Source organism: Colias philodice, chromosome 23 (assembly GCF_061535455.1).
Source record: "Colias philodice isolate Cphi_HAF_F1 chromosome 23, ilColPhil1 Martin Lab GWU primary, whole genome shotgun sequence".
NCBI lineage: Eukaryota > Metazoa > Arthropoda > Insecta > Lepidoptera > Pieridae > Colias > Colias philodice.
This window is the reverse complement of record NC_143108.1, coordinates 5,104,564-5,118,750: the sequence shown is the minus strand read 5'-3', so window position 1 is coordinate 5,118,750 and position 14,187 is coordinate 5,104,564. Positions and strand designations below refer to the sequence as shown.

The 14,187-nt window shown below is 32.7% G+C and overlaps 1 protein-coding gene and 3 non-coding genes across 5 annotated transcripts in view; 2 read left to right on the top strand and 2 right to left on the bottom strand.

Moving 5' to 3' along the window:
* Positions 1–14,187, bottom strand: part of Gyc88E (Guanylyl cyclase at 88E) — a 26,404-nt gene extending 12,217 nt beyond the window's left edge. For both annotated transcript variants that reach the window (XM_089710033.1, XM_089710034.1), the window contains exons 1-5: positions 14,012–14,187; positions 7,359–7,640; positions 5,668–5,873; positions 4,401–4,524; positions 3,784–3,925 (exon numbers count right to left, since the gene is read on the bottom strand). In XM_089710033.1, coding sequence (XP_089566159.1) covers positions 3,784–3,925; positions 4,401–4,524; positions 5,668–5,873; positions 7,359–7,640; positions 14,012–14,179 — 922 coding nt within the window. In that variant the 5' untranslated portion in view covers positions 14,180–14,187. The remainder of the gene's footprint in view (positions 1–3,783; positions 3,926–4,400; positions 4,525–5,667; positions 5,874–7,358; positions 7,641–14,011) is intronic.
* TRNAA-AGC (transfer RNA alanine (anticodon AGC)) lies at positions 7,051–7,123 on the top strand. The gene has a single exon. It is a non-coding gene; the product is annotated as a tRNA-Ala (tRNA).
* Positions 7,755–7,826, top strand: TRNAA-CGC (transfer RNA alanine (anticodon CGC)). The gene has a single exon. It is a non-coding gene; the product is annotated as a tRNA-Ala (tRNA).
* TRNAI-AAU (transfer RNA isoleucine (anticodon AAU)) lies at positions 8,210–8,283 on the bottom strand. Its single transcript has one exon. It is a non-coding gene; the product is annotated as a tRNA-Ile (tRNA).

Here is a 14,187-nt window from a genome sequence, read left to right as displayed (position 1 = left end):
CGACATATTGAACAAAATCATCTGGTGGTATAATTGGTATAGTTGAATTCAAGCAGCCGAATACTGCGCAATTAGTACGTGGCATTTTTAAAATGATCGCCGAAATCAACTTCATCTATAAGCACGTGTTTAAATTAAACTGAAATAATATATTTCACCAAAATGTTAAAACATAAACACATAAAAGATATGTAGATATTATATGTAATTATTGTATTTTTATCGATACGTGGCGTCACCACTTTGTCAAGCACTATAAGCCTGTCAAACTATTTTCTTTTTCATCCTAAAACAAAAAGGTGGAGGTTCTATGCTCGTATAATAATAATTTTAATTTATTTCTGTATATTTTGTGTTTTTTAATTTAATTTAATTTATCGTTTTAAAAATAATTTAGTAGGTATACCTACATACAAGTATTGTAAATTCTGGTTTAAAATAATTATTGAATATATGTATAATACAAATATCAAGCATTATAAATAATTTAGGTATATTAAAATATAACCTTCGGCGTCCATAACAAAACAAGATTTCGAAATATAGCACTGATAAAAACGTATTTACTTTTACAAGGTGTATTAATTCGGATTGTTTCTTCTTGTAAATTCATACCTATTTAGGCTACACCATTTTTGTATTTTAACGAGTTTTAATCTCAAAATTACCACAAAATCGACTGTGAAAAAAAAAGCAAACAGAAATATACAGGCCGAATTGATAACCTCCTCCTTTATTTTTGAAGTCGGTTAAATATCAAAAAGGTAACAGCCCTAACGTAACGGCACCAGTCTTGTACAGATTAAGGAAAAAATTGAAGTTTTTTACAAATTTCTCGTAGGTTTTTTAACTTTATTGGATATTGTTTAGTTATACCTTTAGTTCAATGTTAGTTTAACGTAACCAATGTTAGAAAAAAGATTACAATGCATAAATAATGAAGTTATTTATAAATTAAAAAACCACTTTTTTGCACCAGTGTTGGACAGTGAAAAATCTAATGATGGACACCCAGTTTTGGACAACATCCAGTTATGAACACCCATTTATGGACTGTACCTAATGTCGTTTCTCCAGTTATTTACAATTGGAGAAGACTTATAGTTATCAATAGAATCTTGAAAATGATGATTGGAATACAATAAATCGGGGATGTATTTATAAAAAATAGTACTTATTAATTATTTTGCATACTTATAATATTTAAAACAGTCTTAATTTCCATTTTCTAGGCAAAAATTGGACAAATTCATCGTTAAATACGAGTTATGTCCGTTAAGAAACACCAATATGGTTTTTTTTAAGTCAGGGATGAAAAATATAACTAAAAAAAGTACTGCCATTCCATCCATTTTGGGACTTCTTCTTCTTCGTCATATCACTCCTAGATGTTACCCGCGTCACGATGTTCCGCCATATCTCTCTGTTTCCTGGCATTCCGCTACACTCGTGAAGTGAATCGCCAATCTGAATCCGCCAGCAGCCTTAATCTGATCGGTCCATCGATATGGATTCAAAATTGTAGCACGAGGCAAAAAGCTTTTTTTAAACTGTTGTCAAGATGGTGTGGATGAAATTTAAGCCTGTGTGCTATATGGTGGTGGAATTTAGCAGCAGACAACGATCCAAACAGTTCATCAGAGAACTCTCTAGATCTCTCTATTAGATATTATGTTGTTGGACCCATTAATGTAATTTTAACAAAAAATATCATTGTCCATTATAGGAACCAAAGCAAATCCAGTCATGGACAATTGTTGTACAATATTGGAATCCTTTGTTTGAAATGGTCGTGATAGGTATATTATTAATCAGAAAGAAAAGACAATACAGAAAAGCGCATGTAATTAATACCTTTAAAAAAAGTTTATTTTCGACAAATGTCCATAAATGGATATATCCATAGAATTAAATCCAGTTATGGACACTGATGAATTTTATTTAAACAACATAACCTATCATGATACTAAATCGTGTAATATTTCGTACACTTAACTACTATAAATAAAAGTAATATCAAATTTTGCTGACATTTATACAAAAATTCTTATAACCAAAATTGTGTCCTCACTTCCTTAAGGATTTTCTTAGTAAAAACGGATTTCTTCGAAACGAGTCGCAGCAACTACCTAAACATAACGTTCTGCCATCTTCAAACATTTTGGCCGAATAAGATGAAATGTCGTATTTTGATAGCTTATGAACCAAACTTTTATTTTAAGTATTGCCAAATTATATAACGTTAATTTTGGTCTTAATATTTAAATTTAATATTTATTTTGTCCATTACTGGATGCTTGTCCACGACTGGTGCCGTTACCTTATAGCTATACGTCATAATTTCATCGCAGGGGCTTAGTTTCCTAACTGTATGTACGTAGTATATATCTGTCAACTGTGTCATCAATCTGATATGATAATATTATGATGTAAATTATAAACTACTAACTTCACGTCACTCAATCAATTTCGATAATAATGAAGTTGTGATTATCAGATAAATAAGTGGATTATTTGCTAATATAATCCAATAGCGGTCCGCCCCGCCCGTGGTAGGTACACTGTACATGTGCATATGGCCTACAGTTCTAATGGTCCATCCAGTACTCTGAAATCGTCCAGTAATTCCTGAGATTGGCGCGTTGAAACAAACAAACTCTTCAGATTTATAATATTAAGTATAGATCTTAATATATAGAGTAAGACCAACGATAACTCCAGATTTACTGAATCATTGGTCACAAAAAAGGGATAAATCCGAGCGGGTTGCTAGTATAACACTAGGTACGTACTATAAAACAAAGTCGCTTTCTCTGTCCCTATGTATGCGGATTTTGATGCATTTTTTAAATATATAGAGTGATGCGTTAAGGTTTTAGTATATAATTTTTTAGGTTTTAGACAAAGTGGGCGAAGCCGCGGACGGAAAGCTAGTCATGAATACTTACCTATATATTTTAAGTGAAATAAAATTATGATCAATAGTGCCTTGTGCAATTTAAATCAACGTACGGAATAGTACAGACTATTTCCATATATTTTTTTATTTTTAATTAAAAAAATGGTTATAATAAGTTCATTGATAACCATATTCTGTCAAATGTTATCTAAACTTTTGAACGAATACCTTTGAGATGTAAATTAATTACATCTGGCAATGGCCTTCCGTCATAGGCAAAACGTTTAACAACCATCCCTGAAAATATTCTATATGGTTTAAATATAATATTTATTAACCACAGATAAGTTAATACAGCTTATGGTAGAAACCTTATTAAATGAAATACATACTTAATATATAAATAAAAATTTATTAATATTTCCATACGAAATTCAGGATAGAATTCTAAACTTTATAAACGTTTTAAAGAGAACTCATTTTTTACTTCTTGTAACATTGAACACTTTCTTCGTATTTCATGGTTTCATCCGCTTAGACCCGGGATGAAATAAATTAGTTACCTAAATACATGATAGTAGAGTAGAGCCCATATAACTTTGATACCTTGTAGCTATCCAATGAGAAATTATTAAACTATCTGTGCTGTGCGGTTTTACCCGCAGTGCTCCGCTCCTGTTGGTCTTAGCGAGATGATAGACTATAGCCTTCCTCGATAAATCGGCTATCTAACACCGAAAGAATTTTTCAAATCGGACCAGTAGTTCCTGAGATTAGCGCTTTCAAACAAACAAACACACTCTTCAGCTTTATAATATTATAAGTAATATTAGTAATTAGTATTAGTATAGATTAAATCTCAACAAACAAAACTGTTAGCTTACCTTTCAACCGTAGATTTTTTTCAGTGGTACAATCAGACTCGTCAGACAGTCGTAAGAGCTCATTCCTTCTGTCTGGAGCTTTTTCATGCATAACTGCCTCTACGGTTACCAACTCGAATATGTTATTCGTTCTGTTTAATATCTGTTGATGGAAAATAATAGTAAATATAAAAAAAATCTGAAAATAATATGAAACAATTAAATGTTTATTTTTTTAGTCGTACGTACGCAAGATGTATACGCTTAGCGAGTTAGCATGATTATCAGTGTTAAATTGTAATGTAATGTGATTGTATTTTTAGTAATGATGATTATAATAGTAATCATTTTGAGAAATAGATGTCTTTAGCTGTAAATTAATTTAAAAAAGTCTCAAAAGATTTACTTATCACACATATTTTCGGTTTCATTTTATGCTGTGCTAGGGATACTTGAAATGCTCTGGCCGAATTTAGGGTATGAAATATATTATATAAGTACTTCGATATTTCCGTGGTATGGCCATTATTGACTAGATATAAATTATGCGACGGTAGGTAAAAAGCCAAAGGATTACCTCAAATACAGAACTATATCAACGTTAGTAAAGTATCAAAATATAAGAAGAACATACTCACAGTTTGGAATTTAAAAGCAATAAGCGGTCGAACCAGATCAAACCAGTTAGTTATTTTCTTTCCCACCAAATCTGGTAGTATCACCATTAACGAGTTTCCTATACTTCGGACTATCATGTCTGAACTGAAAAACACAAACAGTATGAAAAATTATACACATTGTGACACTTATAAAATTGATAAAAATAACATTCGAGTACTTAATACTTGGTTGCCTGTTATAAGTTCTTTCCTACAGGTGCAGAATTATGTTAGCTGTGCTAACTGTACAGGAAAAGAAAGAAGAAAATTTCTACAGGAATTTTACATATTTTCTTTTCATACAAACATACATACAGCTTATCTTCTTTTAATCCAAGGCTAAGGGATATTGTTATAAGTCTCATATGCTTGGGTACTATACATTTTAGATGCTTCTTACTACGGTACACCCGGACAAGGACTGTCTGATAAATTTCAATTTATTTGTTTACCCCGCAAATAACAGCGACTAAATTGTTTTGCAGTACCAGTCTTACCAAATTAATTGATGTTGTTTTAGATAATAAATGTATAGAATAAAAATACTCCCAAATTATCAGGAAATATTATGAAAACTCCTGAAGGGCACAAATCATATAGCTGCGAATAAAGCGACAAACTTTTTATTAAAATGCTCATTAATATATTCAAAATTTCAAACTATTTAATAACTCTTCTACAACACAACAACAGAAGAATGTTTTCGTTAATTTCAATTTAAATAAGCAAAAATTTGAAAATTTTCAAAAATCTAATATTGTGTGTGTCACCTAAAAACGTTTTTATTAGCATTTCACCTGTCGCTTAGTTCGCAATCTTTTGCGCCCTTTATTAGGTTTGATTTCCATATAGAGAGATGGCGGAGAGACAAAAATTCTTACATAATAAAATGAACAAGGGTAAACGATTTTATTAAGATGGATAAGTATTATGGTCTTCTTATTTAATTCATGGCAACGGAATACAGTAGAGTACAAAAGTTTCAAATGTTCTTTGATCTTTCCTATAAGACGTATCATTTTAGAACTTTAAAGAAGTCACTATTTTCTTGATATTAGCAGATGAGTCCATCACTACATGAGTCATACACATTGTTGATGCGTATCGTCAGGACCGATGGTACGCACTGACGGTCGGTGAAGCTCTGCAACCGGCCTATATGATCAGTCGTCTCAAAAATGTAAATCTATACATACTTAGTACTTATCTGTACCACAGAGAACCTATACAAGCCTTTACAACTTACCCAAAAACAATACAAAACGGGAATATCTCGAACAGCACAGACGCGCTGATCGGCAGATGTTTCTCTTCCCTGGTCATAGCTAGAGACGCGAGTGTGAACGCTCGGTTGTCGAAGGTTAGTTGGAACGTCACGTGGACAGTGTCGAAGAGCAGTTCCTCTCGAAGTAACTCGATACGCATTTCTTTGTGGTAGAAGTGGCGAGCTACCTGTAGGAAGATGTTTACTAGAAAATGTGAATGTTGGATATTTTGAAACAAAAAAATACCATAGTGTCGCCGCACACGAGTCACTCGCGACAGCCACAAGCGCTGCCACGAGAAGTTAGAAGCGTGTAGCGTGTGGCGGCCACCGGCCGCGGCGTCAACCGTGAGCGACGAGTCCATATAAAAATGTATGAAAAGTACAGGAAATATGCCGGTGGCGGCGTTTTGTGGCCAGTGGCCGGTGGCCCGTGTGCGGGAGCCCTTATAATTATTAATTTAAGATTTTTATTTAATGGTAAGCCATTTGATATGTATGACTTTTAGTTATATCATAGGCAAATTGGTAGGCCTTTTTTTCGTTATTTGATATACCAGAATATGTTCAAGAAATCAATTAATCTCATAATAGATTGATTTGTTCAAGAGAGATATTGCTTAATGTCCTTATTGAAAGTGAGACGTACCTACTTAAGTAATAGAAACTGAAAGCTTGCAAAATAATTATTATAAGTATTTAATTCGGCCTGCTCTCGATGCATTTATTTTTAAAAATAATATCAATTAAATTAGTAAAAGCTGTATATTTGTATAATACTTCTAGAATAATCCATTTAGGTGTTGTTGTAGCTATCACCACAGACTAATAATAATATACTACGTATACAACCTCAACAACCTTTATACAACTATCACGAAAGGTAAATTGTGTCGTAAAATTTAAGGATCCGCCTAGGATAATCTCGCTATAGAAGTGCCCTGTTTACGAAAATGCCTGGAAAAATCTTAATTTGATTTACTTCTATGTTATGTAATACAATAAGTTCAGAATATTTTTGTAATAATGAATGTTCATAAAATACATTTATAAAAATTATGACGCTAGATTTTAGAAAAGTCTTTAGTTTTATTATTTCTTGAATATTTAATTTATCCATGCTCAATAAAATTTATAATGTGTTGTCACTACAAAATTGCTATAATAATTGATATGGACACAGACTAATAATAATATACTACGTATATGCAATTAATAAAATATAGTAATGCGTATAGCATGCATGTCAATAGATGGCGTTATTATTGTTCATATTGTGGAATTGAAAAATACGCCATCTATGAATTATTTTAAGTAAATAAAATGTGTCACAATATTATGCTATATTTTCAATAGTCTCGTATCGGGGGCGTAGCTCAGATGGTAGAGCGCTCGCTTAGCATGCGAGAGGTACCGGGATCGATACCCGGCGCCTCCAATCCTTTTTATATTTTTTAGTTTGTGTTAATTTGTGTTTTTTATTAACTCAGCAAAGTAAATTGAACATTTTTATGACATTTTTCTTATAAATGATTTTCTTCCACAATTTTTTTTATGCTTACTAGTTTTACCAAAATAATCAGTTCAAAAATATACTTATGCGAAATTGAATCTCTTTATAAGTCCAATTAAAAAAAATATCCTGTCACAAATTTATTCAACAATTTCCTTACCTCTCTTATCTGTCCCATCGCATAGTACACAAATCCTCTCCGTTTCGACCTATAATGTAATGTCAAACCCTGCCGCGTTTCGTTCTCACATATAAAACTGGGCGCCCTCATTCTGGGATAACTGAACTTCAAATATTCGTGTAAATTGTCCAGGCCATTTAGAAAATCCCTCATGTGCCGGCCCAGTACTGATAGCACTCTGTCATAGCCGTATTGTGATACGAAACCGACGAAATAAACACCCATTTGATCCATGAATTCGCGTTCTGTTATGCCGAGAACCTGTAACAAAAATGTTGATGATAAAATATCACCCAATATGTATGACGTATCGTAGTCGCTTTAATTATATTACTGTATACCAATACCATGCATAATTTCGACAAGTTGCCTATCGGGGGTGTAACTCAGTGGTAGAGTGTCTGCTTCGCATGCTGAAAGTCCTGGGTTCAAATCCCAGCACCTCCAACTGGAATACTTTTTGTATTTTTTATTTATTTCTTATTTAAAATTTATTTAATATCATTTTTATCTGCATTTGAAATAAATAGTATATTATCATGAAAAAATTTTGAGCATATTTTTTTCTTCAGCAATTTAAATTTCAGTTGAATTAATTTATAATGATTGCGATTACACTATTGAACGTGGAAAGATTAAGAAAGTATAATTTCACAGATAAATTAATAACAGAGAATATAGTTCGTTAAATCGGTTATTCTATTTACAAACAAAAATAGAAATTAAAATTTTGGATACGAGAAGATCAGACATTAATCATTATTTGAAAATATTATTAATCAAAAAAAAAAACAAAAGAAATATTATTCAAGAAGAAAATAAAATAGTGATGGCCCATGAGGGGATCGAACCCGCGACCTTCGCGTTATTAGCACGACGCTCTAACCAACTGAGCTAATGGGCCGTTGGAAGCACATTCGAAATTATGAATTATATTATTCAAGTCAATGTATAGTTATCCTTAACTAAGTTCAAGTGCTTCAAGCATGCTTCAAGTAAGCCAGAAATCTTCTTCATATAAAAATGAATCGCAAAATGTGTTGGTAAGCGCATAACTCGAGAACGGCTGAACCGATTTCGATAATTCTTTTTTTATTATATTCCTTGAAGTACGAGGATGGTTCTTATGTAGAGAAAACGTAAACATGTACCACGGGCGAAGCCGGGGCGGACCGCTAGTATTAAATAACATTGTAAATTATTGTAAACCTAAAGTACATACTTTATATGGTTTTGGTTTATGTTCAGTAGAATCGGCGTTTCGATGACCATTCGGTGGAAATTAAAACAAATGACTGCTCGTTATAAATTATTATACGCACTTGTTAACACGAATGATATCAAAATATATTTTAAATAAATAGGAGGGTTTCATATCATCTGTCGGTTTTAATAACAAATAATGTATGAAAGTACTAGATTTCCGCCCGCGGCTTCGCCCGCGTTTTCAAAGGAAAACCCGCATAGTTCCCGTTCCCGTGGGATTTCCGGGATAAAACCTATCCTATGTGTTAATCCAAGTTACCCTCTATATGTGTGCTAAATTTCATTGTAATCGGTTCAGTAGTTTTTACGTGAAAGAGTAACAAACATCCATACATCCATACATCCATACATCCTTACAAACTTTCGCCTTTATAATATATTAGATTAGATTAGATTAGATTAGATTAGACTAGACTAGACTAGACTAGATTTCCGCCCGCGGCTTCGCCCGCGTTTGCAAAGGAAAACCCGCATAGTTCCCGTTCCCGTGGGATTTCCGGGATAAAAACTATCTTATGTGTTAATCCAAGTTACCCTCTATATGTGTGCTAAATTTCATTGTAATCGGTTCAGTAGTTTTTACGTGAAAGAGTAACAAACATCCATACATCCATACATCCTTACAAACTTTCGCCTTTATAATATATATATTAGAATATTAGATATTAGATATACATATTAGAATATTAGATCTGTGAAAAAGTTTAAACAACCGGTTACCGGTCCTTTATAATAATGGAATAGTTTGTATAAAATACATTTTTCGTAACTAAGTGTAGTATGAGGAACTCCCAAAATTTAGAGGACCTTTTCATTTCTATGCAAATCGTTGTGCGTAGTTCTATACAAACAATTTAATATAATTACTAGCGGTCCGCCCCGGCTAGGGCTTCGCCCGTGGTACCTATTTATGTTTTCTCTATGAACCTATGTAGAGAATCAGAGATCAAAGTAGAGAAATGAAGAGAGAATGAGATCTCTTATGAGAGTATTAAGAACCATCCTCGTACTTCAAGGAATATAATAAAAAAAGAATTATAGAAATCGGTCCACCCGTTCACACGTGATGCCGTGACAACGCGAACCGGGTTTCATTTTTATATATGTACGTATATTATATAGATCACCATTGTGATTCCGACTCCGAACTTACAGCAACTATAACAAAAGTTGGTCATCCAAAAACTTTTTCAAAGGTCATTGCCTAATTTGTCATAAGACGGTTATTAAGAATGGATTCGTAGACGCAGACAGATCAAAGTATTTTATTTTTATACGATAAACATTATAAATATATCATCACTCGAACGATCGGTTGGCCATTAGAAATATTTTTAGCTCGATCGTTTTAGTACGAGTCAATGATGGATTGAACTCGAAATTGTTGCATGATCCACATTCTTTACTAGCTGTGCCCGCGACTTCGTCCGCGTGGAATAGTGACTGCATAGTAGGTAGTTACTACTTAACTTTTATTGAATAAACACGTACTACCATAAATAATTAAACGAACTGTTAGTAAAATTTATTACTAAACTGAGCTAAAAAATAAAAATAAATTCCTTCCTTGTATGGATGTTTTTGACAATATATATAACCGTTTCTACGAAAAATCTATTTTTTCATTCGTTGATCTCAAAAATAAAAATTCCAATCACCAGAATGACAGTAAATTTTAATAATTTATTTTTAATTGTGTTTTGCACAATTTTGTTAAATTACGACTGGATGAAAATTTTGTTCGTGGTCGTCGTCGTCGTTGGTAAGGTGAACAAATCCTTATCAAAACATCATACGCTTAAGACAATAATTAGTATCGATAGCGGATTCTATTCCTTTGCGTTTTGACGTTTGTCTCAGCGCTCAAATCTTTCCTGTCTCACGCCGTAGTAACTAAACCGTTTAGACCGTGCAATAAAAATTAAATAAAAAAAAAACTCAACGCAACGAAGAAAAGTGCATAGAAAAAGGAAAAAATGTTGTGTGGTTTTATGAAACCACGGTAAAAGTGAAACTTAGGCACAAAATTATCGTATTTGTACGATAATGACTCCGAACACTGCTTTATACCTACTCGGCAGCCGACCGTCACGCGACATGCGCTACACAGACCAAAAAGTTTGAGACGATGTAATAAAAGTTTCACTAATTTTACAAACTTCCCGAAGATCTTTAAAAATAAATACCATTTTAAATATTTATAAAAATAAAAAAACAAAGTCATCGGGGCTGCCATACCATCATTATCATATCATATACAATTATATTTTTTTTATAATGGTACTTAATTTTAAAGATCGTCGGGAAGTTTGTAAAATTATTATTTATTCCTTTTCCTTCGTTGCGTTGGGTTTTTCTTTTTAATTTTTAAATTTTTAACTTCGGTTTCTTATTTTCATGTGATATTTTCAAGTGAGCGAGACCTACCTCTACCTCCATATTACATTCCTACATCATATTGATATCTATAAGTTTGTTGCTCCTTGACATCTTTTAAGTTGGGCCGTAACCGTGCACAAATTGTAATGGATCACAGTGGCAAAAGAAGTGGTATCTTTAGGAAAAAAAATTGCCAAGAGCCAGGCCTATGTGGCTTTGAGTAGAGTTCAAAATTTCCAGGGTGTGGCTATCCTCTCGCTCCCATATCCCCCTCTTCTTTCACAGACTTTCAACCCTTCTCTTTCCACACCTAGTAAATGGCAGAACCGATTTTGATGTAAACCATATTATCTAATTATACCTATATGTACACGTCATATCCTGTCGTTTGATGCTCCATTTGGTTTATATATCTAACCACTGTCACCCCTAAATGTAATAAACGGATGAACCGATTTCGATAAAACACGTTGCTCTTTTATATTTTGATATGCCGCTTGAGTATATTATTTGACCACATTCGATTATTGTTCATTCCCACTTTCACCGCTGTAATCTAATAAATGGATAAACCGAATTGGATAAAAATATAACTAATATTTTTTCCCACATTCCCACTTTTACCTCTATATACCTAGGTATAATAAATGGATGAACCGATTTTGATACACTTTATCTAAGAACCAGCGTCGGAAAATATGCTGCCTAACACGCATCTAATTCGTATTACCTGTTAGCGAGCTACGATGGCACAAACAGACAAACATAGCGGTCAAACACTTATCACCCATCTTTTTGATGGTTAAAAATGGTTAAAAGGGGTTAAAAATATAATACGACATAATTTAAAGGACATTTTATGTATAAAATTTACCTAGAAGTAAGCATAATTCTAATTTGACCCCTTCCCCCCCTACTACCTCAGCTTACCCCCCCACCCTTGGGGACTTTCGATATGATCACCTGGACATTTATAAGGAATAATTACTGTAGCGTATAACAGATAACTTACGTTTTATCGTACACTGTATAGTGTACAATAGAATGCCTTTGCAAATGTTCGCCGTGAATACTTAAATAGTCATAACTTTTTTATTTACAAACCGATTAACATGAAATACACACTTAATGTTAAATGAAGATTACCACAATATATTAGTGAAAACCGCATCTAAATCGGATAAGCCGTTTCTGAGATTAGCGTGCACAAACATACAGACAACAGACAAAAAAAATTATAACTACAGTTTTGGGTTTGAGATCGATTTAATAATAACCCCTGCTATTTTTTTTACATATTTTCATTGTACAGACATCACTTTTCTAGAATTTTATTATAATATGTATTGAATATTGATTGACCACGCGCAAGGTTACTAATTTCCACTACATCCTCACGCAAATCGTCAATTTTTATGAACATTGAATCTGTAAATAAAAAAAAATCAAAAGATAAGTGTACCTAATTTTAATAAAAAGCTACTAACAAATAAAGTTTTATTAAGAACTAAAGTGACCTTCTTTGGGCGTATAATATAGTCTTGTAAAAGTTATACATGATAAAAATAAAATTTCATCATTTTCTTATTTTGTCATAACTTTAACTAATTAAAAACATGAGTCTAACTATATAATTATAATAAACAATAAATATAAAAGCTACAACTTACCTTTTGTGGGAACGCAAGAAGGCGAAAATTAAAAAAAAGCCGAAGATTTTTAAAAATGTAACCAATGAACACAATCACTGTTATCTACTATTACCCAAAGAGAATACAAATACTACGTCTATTACCTATATAACTGTAACTAACATCAAATAATAAACATCTACCCTCACTTATAAAAATTTAGTATATTCACATGAAATATAAGCGCACCTGAAATTTACTCTGGGAAGATATGAATTATTTATTTAACTTTAAAAAAAAACAAACTCACCAACATCATAATATTTAAATTATGAATTTCCAAGGAGCGTTAATATTATGTAAATTGATTTAATTTTAATGAAATCTCATAGATGGCGCTGTTTTAAATTTGTCTTTATACTACTAAGATTCATTATACTGTTTCTCTGCCAAAATTACTTAAATGATGTAGTTTTTATAGTGTAAAGGTAGACAATAGCATGGCTTACTCAAAAACAACATTTAAACATGAGTCTTTATATTGTACGCTGTCGTAGTACACGGAATACGTAAGAAAAATAAAGGTTCACAGCTCCTCCCCCGAAGGTGATAGCATGATAATATGTATATAACAGCCTGACCCGACCTGTTAGTAATATTCATGCAAAATTTGAAGTAAATCCGTGCAGTACTTTCTGAGATTAGCCTGGACAAACATACAGACAAACAGACAAACAGACAAACAGACAAACAGACAAAAATTCTAAAAACTATGTTTTTGGCTTCTATATCGATTATAGATCATGGATTATGTATTCTTTTAAAAAAATATTCAATGTACAGTTTTGACTTTCCTACGATTTTATTATATGTATAGATACACTGTGATAATTATTTTTTTAATTATCTAGTTAACTACTGTTAGCAGATAGATTATACTAGACACTGCCTCTACTTATAAATGTCTATAAAAATAATTAATGCAATATTCGTTTAGTTTAATTTCAGAACTGATTAAAAATCCTCTGATTCGAGTTAGTTATTTGGTTGTTATAAAATTAAAAATAATAATAAATGTTTGTAGGAATATAGGAATCGATGTGTGATGATATTACGTGTAAACTATGAAATATGTATGAAATATTCGCAAACTTTCGCAGGATCTGTTCATGTACACATCTTGTATTTTCTTCGCGAGTCGTGGAAAAACCTCGCGAGTGATGGTTCTCCGACAAACTACCTAGCATTTACAATGGTCATTTACTTACAAACTACGTCGTTCTTTTGCTACCTCGCTTGTTCTTCCTTTTACTAGCTACGATAATTACAACAGTTTTAAGGTCTATTCAAACATACCTCTTGTGCCTTCTTCGCGAGTCGTGTGATCATGTTCTCCGGGTACACTTGGTGCACGGAGAAGGAGGGCTGTTCGACCCCCGCCTGTCTCCGTATGTCCTCCCAGCGCTCTTCACCGTACGTTTGGCGGATGTACTCCGCCATGTTCTCTAGAAGGAGCCCGTACATTGTGGCGC